The 15216-nt window shown below is 38.1% G+C and overlaps 1 protein-coding gene across 1 annotated transcript in view; it reads right to left on the bottom strand.

The window, feature by feature from the left end:
- LOC144608367 (uncharacterized) overlaps nucleotides 1–15216 on the bottom strand; it is a 334350-nt gene that overhangs the window by 203247 nt on the left and 115887 nt on the right. The window contains 1 exon segment of the mRNA XM_078426045.1: nucleotides 8877–8921. Within this exon segment, the coding sequence (XP_078282171.1) occupies nucleotides 8877–8921 (45 nt within the window).

Below are 15216 nucleotides of genomic sequence, written 5' to 3'. Positions count from 1 at the left end.
GGAATCAGTGGGCCAAAGGGCCTGTTTCCATGCTGTATTAATTGAATCTACCAATCAATACTTCTGTCTGTAAATGCTGGCGAGTATATCCAGTATTTATTTTTATTTCAGATTTCCAGAATTTAAATATTTTGCTTTTTATTATATAAAAGCAGTCTAAACATTGCACAGCAACAATTGACAGAGTAGAAAGAAAACAAAGTCTGCAGTGACAGCAGGCCCCACTCTTTCAGAGGTATTTTGAAGACTGAGGTTCATTTGTGGACCACATTCTACCAGCTTAGGTTACATAAAATCAGTTCATGCCAGAATGCAATATAACTACTATTTGGACACAGAATGATAAATGGGAAGTTACCATTACACCATACTTTATGCCTGGCAATGATCAACTATTTCATTATTTCCCTTTGGTATAACCTCTACCTTATCTTCCAACATCAATATATTGTGAATTACTGTGGTGCTCTCGATGCAATGTGCTAGACTGAAGTCCTTGCATTATGAAGTTTTCCCACTGTCTTTAAGGCTTAAGTCAAGGCTATGGAAAATGTTCTCAACAGCTTCTGTTTCTGCAAATGCAGTTTTTAATACATTAAACAAGGTTCCAGCTCATTGTATATGAAATAGCACTGCATACCACTGCTATGCACTCGCCTGAACTTTCATTGCAGTCCAACACTGATGCAATGCCTGCAATGTGTGCCATTTTTCAAATAGGAAGGCTAAAATTCATGAAAACTTCCCATCATAAGGAATCAGCGACATAATCAAGGATCTTTCTCACCTTGGTCATTCCCTCTTCTCCCCTCTCACGATGGGCAGAAGATACATAAATGCCGAAAAGCGTATACCACCAGATTCAGGAACAGCTTCTTCTCTGCAAATCCATAAACTAGTGTGTAGTTCCAATTTTCCAATTTACACCATTTTGGATCTTACACTGTTTTTTGATCTGCACTTTCTCTGCAATTGTAGTGCTATTATGACGCACTCCAAAGACGTACAGGTATGTAGGTTAATTGGCTGGGTAGATGTAAAAAATTGTCCCTAGTGGGTGTAGGATAGTGTTAATGGGGATCACTGGGCGGCACGGACTTGGAGGGCCGAAAAGGCCTGTTTCCGGCTGTATATATATGATATGATGATATGATATGTTTTAAAACCATATTCTGCACTCTGTATTTTTATATCAAATCAAGACAAAGGGTTAATAATCATATTTCTGCATTTCTTTCTGTTTCTACTTACCTATACCTCATGTGCAGTACGCCATGGTGGAAACTGTGGGAAGGTGCAGATAGTTTTGAGGGCAACCACAAGCCTAAATGGCCCAACTTTGGATTGCACCATCTTGCCATGAATAACTACACTTAGTCACTATTGAGGTGGCAGCGATAGATTCATAATTGCTTAATTTTAATAGAGGATACTGGATTAGCACACTGAACCACATGAAGGGCTAACTGACTGAACGATCTGCTCAAGTATACATCACTATAATTTGAAAACATTGCCAAGTTCATACATTGGGTACCTCCTGGCTGAGATATAATGGTGACTCTGCCATCAAATATCATTCTATAGTTGGTTCAAGAATTGGCAGCAGCTGGCACTATTCTTATGCTAGAAAATAAAGGCTCTAGATTCTGCATGGAGGTATATGCCACTAGACTTGGATCCAGCTCTTGCCCCTAGACATCTCAACTAATAATATGCTGCCCCTTTAGAAAAAAACTGTAATCCTTTCCCCTGGCTTCATTCTTGATATACCTTTAAAACACATTCTATCATCAGTGAAGTGCTAGAATCTACTGGTAGATGTGAACATTATGTTATGTTATGTTATGTTATGATGCTCTTCTATCCAGAATACATAGTTCCACTGCAGGGGTATGGACATTTTTTATATTTCCTGGGTATCTGAAATAAGGAAACATGGAGTAAACTCACAATGAGGAAAGGGTGCAGGTCAATGGAACACCTTTAAACCCTCCCCATGTTATAAGGCAGGGAGGTACAGTAATTGAATGTGGAGGAAATGAGGCAATTACAAGGATTATCCATGAGTATTTTGCCATCCTGCATGATCTCTGAACCAATGTCAGCTACTGGCACTACATCAGATGAACAAGTATACATCGGCATTTTTCCTACAAACAAGTAAGCGGGTGGATGCATCTGCCATCTGCAATGGCTTACAGCTCAGTAGCAAGCAAGTCAATAAACGTGTTGCAATAAATGTATATAACATACCTTCCAAAGTTCAACATTTATTAATGTCTTTGAAGTCTGAGGTATTTGTATAAAATTGATGTGGTATGTGAATATAGTTGTAAGTATTTAAGGATTGTTGCATTTTCTACCAATTTTCACATGCAAAGTCAATAAACCTAGTGGCACTGCGATCATGTCCTTGGGGCACTTCTTGCAATCATAGAATTGTATGGAATAGAAACGGGTCCTATCAGACCATCTTGGTCATGCTGATAGTGATGCCCATCTATGCAAACCACATTTGCCTTTATTCCTCCATACCTCTACCTGTCCGAATGTCTTATATATGGTATCTGCGTCTATCACCTCTGCTGATAGCTCGTCCTAGAAAACCATCACACCTTGTGTGAGAACATAGACCTCAGATTTCCTTTAACTTTCTCCCCTTCCATTTTAAATCTGTATGCTTGAGTTCGAGACTGTCCTGTGCTGACTATCTATCCTATCTATGTCTCTTCTCTGGTAATTTTATAAACTGCCTTAAGGTCACCCCTCAGCCCCTTATGTTCCAGTAAAAATAAATTCAATCCGCTCAATCTCTCCTTATAACTACAACCCTCTATTCCAAGTAACACCCTGGTGAGTCTCTTCTGCATTGCCTTTATTATTGCTGCATCTATCTTATAATATGGTCAACAGAACTGGACATAATACTCCAAATGCAGTAAAACCAACATTTTGTACAGCTTCAACAGGACATCCCAACTCTTATACTCAAAGCAGCCTATGAAGGTGAGCATATCAAATGCCTTCTTTACTACTCTAACTGCATTGCCACTTCTAGCTAGTTATGAACGTGAACCACAAGGTCCCTTTGAACATCAACATTCCTAGGTTTCCTACCATTTACTTGACCCTCAAGTAAATGGTAGGAAACCTAGGAATGTTGATGTTCAAAGAATTTGACTATCTTCTGCCATCAATTTCTCTGCCTACTGTTATTTGATTTTGCTCTTCCTGGCTTTTATTGTTGTTTAAAATACAAGGGTCCTCCTCACCCACCAGGATTTCAAAATTGGCATCAGTGAAAAAGGTACCTGCTGCTGTGGGGTCAGTGCATAATTACTCTAGCAGTAGATGGAATCTATGGTCAATGGGCAACTGATGCAGGTTAGTTTCAGCAGATGGGCTGGAACATTTAGAATTGTCCATTCTCAGAACATGCTAATGTGCAAAATATTGAACGTATTAACAGCAAAGCATATAAAATGCATTCCCTGGCTTCACTCAAACTAGCGTGGATACCCCTGCACAGTGTAATTTTAGCACACTTAGGTGCAAATAATTTCTAGGCATGGGGCTTTAAATTAGCAATACATGAAGCCGAAAATGAAATTGGTTCACATCAATGACAAACACAGAGAGAGGTTAGACTAAATAGAGACACAGGAACCGCAGATGATGCAATCTTCTGCAAAATAAAAAGTGCTGGAGGAATTCAATGAGTCAGGCAGCATCTGTGGTGGGAGTGGAGAGATAATATCTCGGGTTGGGACCCTTATTCAGATTGATTAGCAAACAATGTTTTGGGTCGCGTCCCTTCTTCAGACTGAAGGTCTTGGTGTCCAATCAGTCAGAAGAAGAACCCTGATCCAAAATGTCACCGGTAGATGCTACCTGACCTGCTGAGTTCCTCAAACACTTTGTATTTTGATTAGACTAAACAAGTTATTTCTAAGTCATAATTTCTTTGGCATTCTTTGTAAATTGTTTCTGTGAACATAGGTCTCTTCATCTTAACATTGACAAACATTCTAACAATTCTCAGTTCTTATGTCATCATGTAATATGCCCACAAATATTCAGCTCAACAAAATATTACATTCAGCTAATCCAGACTAACATATCCTTGCACATTCATCTCAATAAACTAACAATAATATTCAATCAGTATTCTTTCCAAGCTGCCAGTTCTGAAAATTCATTCCAAACAATCTCCAATAGGACTTTGTTTTCATTGTATGCCCTGGCTCATATTGTCAACAGTTCACTTTGCAAATTGCCAACAAAAACTTCAGCAATAGCTAACTGTAAAAGGTCTTGGTGTCCAAAAATAAAACAGTGATTCAGAATGGTGGAAACACCTGAACTCCGCAATCAAGTGAACAATCATTTGAAAATTTAGAATGTATTCACGTATTTGTAAGAAACATTGCTTTTTAATTGCACATACAGCAAAATTAAATTATTTATCCTTTTTCTGATCTGTCACTGTGCTAAAACCAGTTAAGAATTAAATCCATACACTATTATCTCATTTGGTTTCATTGGTTTCTGTTACTTCACTGTGTGTGAATATTTAACTTATTGCAGATTAATAAGCCAAATCCTATTCTGTGCTATTGCATGAATGTTGAGTAATTAAAACTGGCATGATTGGAACAGTTCATCGTGATTCAGAAGGATGACTTGAAGTTTCAAAAATATCACAAATGCTTCTTATATCCTGGATTGGGTAATCCAGGATATAATTGGGAAATTAAGATTCAGGATAACAAATCAAAACTCCATCCATACAAATTATACAGTCAGAGAGATTAATTATTCAAGTGTTGGCCTTTTCAGTCTTTTCACAAGCACTAGTCCTCTACCTTGGTGAAAACAATTGCAGATTGGGTGACCCAGGGGCTTCCTGTTCTTTGCGACTTTAATTCTGAATCCTACTCCTGCTCTAACCTATTTGTCTATGGCCTTCTCCATTGTCAAAACGAAGCCCTTTACAAACTTGAGTAACAATGCCACAGACTCAATATCAAATTCTCCATCGTTATATAATTTATTTTCCCTGTTTCTGTCAGAACTGGTCATTTTGTTTGTAAATCTCAATTTTTCTCCCCCCACTTGGCTGTGATAAACAGGAAGAAGTAATAATCCCCTCTAACTGCCCATTAATCTATTTAACCTGTTCTCAACATATCACATAAATCAAAGTTGCTTCCTAAACTTGTTAAACACTGGCAGCATGTACAATGGAGGTAATAAGGTTTAAATGACTTATTTTGGAGAACAACGTGTATTAGCATATATTCAACTATAACACCGATTTGTTTAATTTCCGAGATTTGGACTATCACTTCAACCTAAGAACTATCCAAATATCCAAATAAATTCCAAATCCCAAGTACAGTTAACATTAATATTCTGCTGATTCTGAACTTTAACCATGGAAAATGCAGTCATAGGCCAGATTTTGATGGTTTTGCCAACAGTTCTACGTAGAACTGTTGGCATTCATCCTCACAAGTCCCAGCAACGTATTGGCCGAGCTCCTGCGGTGACTTCCTGCCTGTGCTCTGCTGCTGGACTCTGCGTGAACTCCAGTGAAGTGGGTGTTTGCTGGAATTCCCCAGAATTTCTGCTGGGGAATCTACTTGAAGATACTGTGGCAGATTAGACCTGGCAAAAGAACTGTGAACTCATTCATTTCAATGCCGGTTTTAGAACAGTGAGGAAGAATAATATGAAAAAGTTTACAATTCTTCAATTGTGTTTGCAGTAATGTTATTAATTATTGCAGATAATTATAGGTGATTTCTTTTCTTTTTCTTTTCTGAAATGTTTCAACAAATATTTCATTTTGAATGCTTCCAAACGTCAGCAAAGATTTGGCCCACCCTGATGTCTCGGTTATAATGCGTGAAGCCTTTGGCACTGTACTGCACCTAACTGTTTAGTTCTAAGACTATCTTCCCCAGCAAGATCACCTTCCTGGATGTGGACAAGATAAGTGCACAATATCAAAATAGTTTAGCACCAAGTGGAGCCAATAATCTTCATGAAGAAGTTTAAGTAGGAATTTAAAGTGGGGGAAGGAGAGGGTGCTGCACCATTACAGGAGAGGTTTGGGCCCAACGGGTCCACTTTGTCTAGTTTGTTTTAAAAGTTTCCTGTAAAATAACTCTTAACTGAGCTGGGGGATTTCCTGCTTGTGAGAGCAGTGCCATGTGCCATTTCATGTGCCATGTAATTGACAGCTGTGAAAATTCTAGAACATTCTACTCATATCCTTTGCATTTCTCAGAAGTAAATTAGCCTTTAGGCACTAAATGTAGCCGCCAAGGAACGCAGGGGCGATACATAATAAGAGACTGTGAAATCGACAGAAGGATGTAGGGTTGGGTGTTTATGCGTGCTATTTTCATGATATTTATTTTAGTTGTTTATCTGTTTTAAAATATTTTACCTTGTATGTATCGTTAGCTTTTAGAAATGTTTGAATGGTGCACTGACTGGCTGACATTTTACAATTTCGTTGTACATGGCTCATGTTACAATGACAATAAAGGAACTATTCTACTATTCTAAAAAGTCAAATTCTATGCACCCATCCATGTCATTGAATGAACAACCCAGATCTAACCAATACAGTGAAAAATAAAATAAAGAAACATTAATAGAAAAAATGATGTGTCATGCTGATCAGAACAAGACTGATGAATGAAACATCTCTGAAACTCATGCAATTTTACAGTAACGGAACAAAACAGAGATAAGGAAGCAGCAAAGGTACAAGAAGTGCAGTTGCTGGAATTTGAGCAAAACACAAAGTGCTTGAGGAACTAAGTGGGTCAGGCAGTATCTGTAGAGGGAATGGACAGAGAATGTTTCAGGTTGTATCTCTTCTTTAGAGCAAAGGAGGAAACAGCAGACTACATATTCACAGATGATAGTAAGTAATTACAACTTGATTGTTAGACACATTGTCAGCACAAACCTCTCTGAGGAAGGGATGGAATGAAGAAGATTTTGTTGCAGTGCAATAATTCCATATGCACAAATCCCCCACGCACAATATCATACAACAGGAAAAAGAACATATATATTAAAATTGCAAACAGAGCGTTTCTGATGAAAGGTCAACTCTGCCTCTCGCTCCTACTGAATAGTTTCAGACAGGTCACAAAATGGGTACAGGTGGCAGAGATTTTCCGCAGTATTAAGAATGATGCATACATGGTACCATCAAAATGCAAAGATGTTCTTTGCGAAAAATTGCCTACCCACTGGGCAGAGGCCACACGGTGTAAACACACAACATACTGTAGACAAGTAATTTTGGAATGGATCCAGTTGAGATTTCTCTTTTCAGTGAGAAAATTAAAGAGTTTGAGATGCAAATGACTATTTCGTGGACAGAAGTCAGTCATCTGCTTAGAAAGACATGCAAATGCAAACATGTAGATGAGTTCCATCAACTCACAGGTTCTTCATAATATATTTAAGGTGACAAGGGAGACAGTAACTTGCATTGACTGTGAAAATGAAAGTGAATCTAGTTGTTTAGTGGTCAGAAAATCCCATTGCAAGTTCACAAACAATGAGCTGCAATGTACACATTTTTACTCCAATGGTTTCCATAGAGAATTACAAACCAACTGCAGTGTGTGGAACAACTTGACCCTCACTTTCATTCACATATTGCAATGGGGAAGACAGGAAGAAGCTAGAGGCCATATGCCCGAGTCAGATATTTTATTGGCATTAACTCATTTAGTATTGAACTAGGGTACTGCCTGATTTAATACTAAATGACTTAATGCCAACAAAATATCTGGACATTAATCCTCGACAAAGACAAGCATATCAATCCAAGTAGTTCAGTAACAGATTACATAACTGAACTTTTAATTGTCTGCACTCTTCAAAGGGTGAATTCACTGCAGATGGTATCAAAGAATCCTGATGAAGAAATCCATATATATATATATATATATATATATATATATATATATATGCAACCATGTCATTTTGACTGAATAGATAACGATGGAGGCAGCCATATCATCCTCCATTGTATGTGTCCTGGCACACATGATACTTGATTTAAAATGTTGAAAATGTTTGTATTTTGACACAATTCATCATTACACAAACTTGGTAATGAGTGAATAAAATCTATGTCTAGAACTTTTTCACATTGTGAAAATCAAACTGATGCATCAGGAATGTAATTTCCCATATTTAAATCAGTGGAACTAAGAAAGTCAAGAACAGAACATTCTTAATGTAATGTCAAATTATCTTAAAGAGATATTTCCCTTGTGAAAGTTGAACAGCATGATAATCTCATCAATGTACCGAGAGATTGGCAAAAATGAGAATGTTTTATTGATATAATTAACTTTGAAGATTGTCTCTCGAAGTAGTATTTATACTATGCAAGTTGTGTAAGTTTGCAGTGTTTTTTCATAAAACCTTATTGCTTCCAGGAAATAAATATGAACAAAAGTGGTGATAGTGTGATATTGTGTATCATGAGTGCAATTGGGCCAATGGATTTGTAAAAAAATAAAATAACTGCCAATTGATGATGTTTTAGTTTAATCTATTGCAGAGATAAAGTTTAATACCAAAAATAGTTTGGGAACCTCAGTTAATACCATACATAGCCCAGATATAACTTTTAAAAGAACATTTCGACATCAATACATTTTTTTTAACTCAATTTGGATTAATGTTTCAATACAAGATCATTGAATGCCCTTTGGATTAGTATTATCCTGTTAACACAACAATTCTAGTTAATCAATAAAATAGTTTTAGCGCTCATTTAGCAAGACCATGGAAAACCAATAGATGGATTTCACATAGTCACTTACCCTTATTCCTTTAGGTCCACGTTTTCCTACTGGTCCTGGTAAACCCTGTAAACGTAAAAAAAAACATTTCAGAAACAACAGCTTTATCTTTAAACTGTGATGAGATCTGTTTGTAGGTAGGCAAAGTGGGGTGGACAGGCATGTGAGTGAGGTTTAAAAAAAAGAGGAAAAGAGCCAAGCGCTTGTGTGAGGCATACAGCAGGGGTCAGAAAATGGGGACATTTTTGAATATTTACACACAAAATTACCAGTTTCATGCCTCTTTTAGTGCATTTCAAAGTAAAAACGGACATTACAAAATAACGTGAATATGTCTGTATACTAATAACATTTAAATTATTTTTATTAATTTAGTTATATAATCTTGCACTTAAATTTAATATTTACTCATTACAGTTCCACCACTGATTTTCTGGCACTCATGGTTCCAGAGTTTTGCTGGTCTATCCAGCCGGCCAAGGAAGTCGGCTATGGGGATAGATGTGCTGGCTCCAGCTGGGCTGGAGTTCCAGAGCCCCGGCCGCAGGTTGCAAATTCAACCCACCGATCGGCAGTGAAAGTCCCGATGAGGTCGAGATTGGCTGCCTTGCCCAGCCTAGGTGCCACATTTTCGGGGAGACTTCCAGGGCGGGGGGATTTCAAGTGGGCTCTCGTAATTTTGCCCGGATTTCAATGATTAGCGGCTATTTCTCGTGGAAACCCTAGCGACCTCTAGCGGAAGCCTAGTGTTCCAGGGAACCCCGGTTGAGAAGCGCTGCTATACATTATTTTTTTTCTCTTTTTTTTCTTTCTTTTTTTCGATCGATTTCTCTGTTGGTAAATGCGATTTTGGCAAAGTGAAAAACGCAGAAATCATGCAAAAAGCACAGAAAATGGATTACAAAAACGCGGAAAACTGCGGAAACGCGGAACGTTCACATGCCTGGGTGGAGGCAGGTGGTAGGATAAGTAAGGATAAGTTCACTCCATCAGAACCCTGAGAGAGATTTTAGCATTCAAGATCAGACCCACAATGTCGCAGTTAGAAGTCTAATGTGTGGGCAGGAGTAGGTTTTCAAGCAGCAGAAGGCTGTCACCCATGAGCCCAGGAACAAACCCTTGATTAAGCCAAGTACACCAGAGTCCTTGGGGAAGGGAAACCTTGATATGGGGTTGATAATATTAGAGAGTGGAGTGTCCAGGGCAGGCATTAACCTCTTCCACTATTTAACAGATTATGAGGAAAGAAAAAGATAATAAAGGACTAAAGTTAACTAGATGCAAGTGCAGAGAGCCAGAAATAATTTTCTTCTTTGGTGAATGAATGGGACAGATCTCACACTGAAAAGCCCTCAGATTTATTCCAAAATGCTGGCTGTAAGCTCTTACAGGACTACCAAGCACAGCAGAAGGCTGTCACCCGTAATCCGCAGGAACAAACCCTGGAATAAGCTAAGACTGCTTACGAGTTTTAAAAGTCTACCTTTCACTTTTTTGAAATTTAGCCTTATGACACCTAGGTTGTACAAGAGAACTCCCCATAGAGTCCAATGGTGCAATTCTTGAGCTGAGAAATCCGCCCCCTCAAATTGGTGCAGGTATAGTGACACTGGTGGCATTAATTTGACCAAACAAGCTGTCCATTGAATGGTGTGTATACTTTTATATTTTATAAATTTAGTCATTTTAAATACAATCACTTGTTTTTTAAGTGTGAAACTGTTTTTAGTAATTTAATTTTTCAAATTTTAGAGATAATTAAAAAGTAAATATCAGTTTATACTGAAAATAGTCTGATGTTTTATCAGAGACATTCACAAATCCTGCAATACAGTGACAGTTTGCAAAGCTGGTGAGCCAGCAGTGGGCCCTCACCTGCAGTTAAAGCCTTTTTGGAGGCAGACCCAGCTCCTCAAGCTTGCGAAGATCCTACACGATGCTGGGTCTCACAATCAGCTGGGTGACAGTTTCCCAAAAGAAGAAATCCCCAGGGCCATACCAGAATAAACAGCATGGAAGAAATTGCAACTGGTCAGCTCAGACAGCTTGTTGGTTATCAGGAAACCTGATGCAATATATAGAGTGGAATCACAGCAAATATAGTTAAGAATACGATGATCTTTAAAAGGTTTAATCAATCATTTATATATGGAGATTGGAATAATTAAATATTCCTCAAGGCATGGTGGCCCTCTATTGCTGGGAGTGGAAAGAGTGAGATTATCAACAAATCAAGGCTGATAATGAGCTTATGAATATGAACGTTGGAGTTTTATGTGATTACCTCTGGAGAATAAGCTGAGAAACCCTTCAGGCAAACATATTTCTTATTGAAAAGGTTGTACAATTGGAAGGACGACTAGGAACGCTTTACTTCATTTGAGTTTTCTTTTTTGTATAATTTGAGACATTTGTAACGGAAGCTCCTATTTCCCCAATGGTTGAAACACAAAAGCTCTCACTGATATTTCTGAAAGGTCTTTCTTTCCATAGCAGCATGCCTGTAAACTATAAATTTTATGATTTAACGAAAGCATTTATCAGCAGTAATATCAAACCACCAAATGTGAACAACAAGTGATTAAAAAGGGAGTGAATCATTGTTGCACTAACCACAACTGGTGAGGGGAAATCCATTATTGTATCCAGAATCCATAATCTGTATTCTATCTTTTTGCAAACTTTGCATCTGTTATTGTATTACATGCTTACATGCTTAGCTAATTCCCCAAAACAAATATATAACAGTTGACCACATTAAATGATAGAATTGTGCAGCATTCTGTAAAAATCATCCAAAAGAACCATTATTCTTATGTTATGGAGGGTGACATATGCTAAAATAAATCAAATTACAAGCTCAGTACATAAAATGCAGTATGATTCTTCTGGTGCAAATACTTTTGATTTCACATATCACTAAGAATTTCATGCAAATTACTTTAGAAAAGAATGATATACAAAGATCTCTGCTACTTGACATGGTATTTCAATAAGCAGACACGAATAAAAATTGTTTATTTATGTGAAATGGAAAGCTGCCTTTTACTACCAGAAAAGCCCATTTCCTTTCCATTAGTTTCATTGACTATGTTCATTGAGGTAAGAAACCATTTGTTTCAGAGATTATGTTCATTGAGGAAAGACAAGAAAATCGTCCCTTAATGAACATAGTCACTGAAACGGGGGAAATGTTAGGATTGAGGCAACGCCTAACTGGAAAGTGCACCTTCACCAGTATTATACCAACATACATATCTTCCCTCCCCTCCATTTCTGAAGGGGCATTTCTCCCTGCCTCTCACTGGTCTGTCACTTTCTCACAGCATTTTATCCATTACACTGCACCAGTTATTCCAGGTGTGATTAATGCATACTTTGCATCTTGGTTTCCCATCCTCTCTCGCTGCCCTCATAATTTATTAGCGAGTCAGCTCAGTGAACCTCGGCAACCCTGACCTCACCTTGGCAGAAGTATTTCCTTTGCCCCATCCATTCCTCCAGCATTCTCTCACTTCCCCTACTATCCCAGGTTTGAAATAACAAATGTCTCTCTTTTCACAGATGCTCCAGGACTAGCTGAATCTTTCCATCATTTTACTGCATTTAGTTAAAATTTCAGCATTGGTAGAATTTTGATTTTCTATGCAACCGTCATAGTCATATTGCATGGAAACAGGCCCTTCGGCCCAATGTGCCCACACGACCAACATGTCCCATCTACACAAGTCCCACCTGCCTGCGTTTGGCCCATATCCCTGGACATTGAGTCCTGGCAACATCCTTGTAAATCTTCTCTGTACCCTTTCCAACTTGACAACATTTTTCCTGTAACATGGTGCCCAGAACTGAACAGAATACTCTAAATATGGCTTATATAACTGCAACATGACCTCCTAACTTTTCTACTCAATACTCTGACTGATGGAAGTCAATGGGCCAAAAGCCTTTTTGACCACCCTTTCTACTTGTGACACCACCTTCAAGGAGGTATATACCCTCACACCTAGATCCCTCTGTTCAAAAATACCACCTAGAGCCAATTACTGTGTAGGTCCTGCCCACGTTAGACTTTCCAAACTGCAACATCTCACATTTCGCTGTATTAAATTCCATCAACCATTCCTCAGCCCATCTGACCAACTCATCAAGATCCTGCTGTAATTTTTGACAACTATCTTCACTCTGCAATACCACCCACTTTTGTATCATCTGCAAACTTGCTAATCTTGCCATGTATGTTCTCATCCAAATCATTGATAGAGATAACAAACTGTGATGAACTCAGCACCAAACCCTGAGACACACCACTTGTCATAAGTCTCCAGTCCGAGAAGCAACGTTCCACCATCATCCTCTTCTTCCTTCCCTGAAGCCAATTTTCCATCCCTTCAGCTATCTCTCCTTGGATCTCATGTGATCTAACTTCCCAGAGCAGCCTACCACGTGGTTGTCAACAGTCTTTGCAAAGATTTTCCAAATACCCTCTAATCAACATTCTTTAATACTTTTTGTTTCAAATTATTTCTGCCATTGCACCGACTGCAGAATGTTGTGTAATTCTTTTTCTAATTAACAGAACCACACACACACAATCTAAGAAAAATTGAAGTCATTAGAAGCTATTTGGAACCCCACCAATTTTGACCTATTCAAATAAATAAGCATAAAGTCCTGGGTACAGAAGCAAACAACTTGAGTGTGTGTCTAAGAAAAGAGAACCAGGAATGAGTTAAAAATAAAACAACAAAAATACCAAAGGCATTTGTTCACTATGTTTTTTCCATTATATATTTACGAGGGGTAAGTCAATTTATTATGTCCATAAATGTATGTTTATGCAAAAGTCAAAAGCAAAATAACTATACTCCTGCAGTTATTGTTCATAAATGCCAAATGGATGAGTATTTACTGTATCAAATCTGTATCCATATTTGTCAGTTGTTTATTTACTACGACAGAAAGCCCATTGCATCTGTACCTGCCCACAATCCATTCTCCTAATCTATATTTCCATCTACCCCTTTGACTTACCTTCTCTCACAAGCCCATCTACTCCCTTTTCTTTTTTTGCCATGTCTCTCCCATAAAGGGGATTCACCTGTAGTGGTTTAGTCTACCAGTATGTCTTTGGGGAGTAGGAGGAAACTGCAGTTCTCAACAGAACTCTATAGTATCGCAGGGGGAACATGTCAGGATCTAACTCACAATGGAGGAACAGTGGATTTTCTATTTTGAAGTGTATTTTATGGAGCAGAAAGGGCAACAGTAGAGTTGCTGCCTTGCAGCACCAGAGATCCGGGTTCAATCCTGAGGCGGGTGCTATCTGTACGGAGTTTGTATATTCTGCCTGTGACTACATGCGTTTTCTCCGATGGCTCCAGTTTCCTTCCACATTCCAAAGATGTGCAAGTTTGTACGTTAATTGGCTTCTGTAAATTGTGTGTAACATAGAACTAGTGTATGGGTGATTGCTGCTCGGCGTGGATTCAATGGGCCAAAGGGCCTGTTTCCACTCTGTATCTCTAAACTAAACATCATCTTATGTATAATTGCAATTAAGCATATCTTATTTAGTAAAGGGAAGCAGTTATTAGACTAGATAAAAACACAGGCTCATATCTCATTTTTCACAAGACCTATTTGGCCAACATTTGTGGCAGAGCAATGAAGGAAAGCCAGAACAAGAAGCAGCAGACAAATTGTGACTGGTTGTGTAGGAAAAAAACAGCAGATTCTGGTTTAAATCGAAGGTAGATAGAAAATGCTGGAGGAACTCAGCAAGAGAGGCAGCATCTCTAGAGAGAAGGAATGGGTAACCATTTGGGTCAAGAAAGACAAAGTTTGACTGCTGCTTAATAAACATAGTTACTCTCAAAAACAGAACACTCAGCTTTGTGTAAAAGCAGACAAGCAAAAGCGCATTTAAAAAAAGATTTTATCACATTTTTGCACGAAAATTCGATAAAGAGCAGTCAACATATTCACTAATATTGTCCTTATGTTAAGCTTTGAAAGTTAGGGTAGAAATGTTGATCATTTGTTCTCAGACAGTGTTTAAGGCATCTGCTGTCTTATTGTTTTTGCCTCCATTAAAAAGTACAGAAAGAAATGTGATTTAAATTGTACCTCATTGCATCGTAATTTAGAAGGAAATTCTTTGCGGAATCTTATTTATAGTATAATTTGGTAACTTTTTCCATCTTGCACTTTGTGTTGCGAGTTTATAACTAAGTTACCCGAGATCAGGAAAGAGCTTAGAAAATCAATCATCATTAGTCAGTTGAACTAATACTTCATTTTCCCATTTTGAAATGTTTAACAGAAAGCTATATGCAAAATAAGGTCAACCACCATACAT

This window comes from Rhinoraja longicauda, chromosome 31 (genome assembly GCF_053455715.1).
Source record: "Rhinoraja longicauda isolate Sanriku21f chromosome 31, sRhiLon1.1, whole genome shotgun sequence".
Classification (NCBI taxonomy): domain Eukaryota; kingdom Metazoa; phylum Chordata; class Chondrichthyes; order Rajiformes; family Arhynchobatidae; genus Rhinoraja; species Rhinoraja longicauda.
The sequence above is the reverse complement of the archived record's forward strand: the minus strand, read 5'-3'. Positions and strand labels throughout refer to the sequence as shown.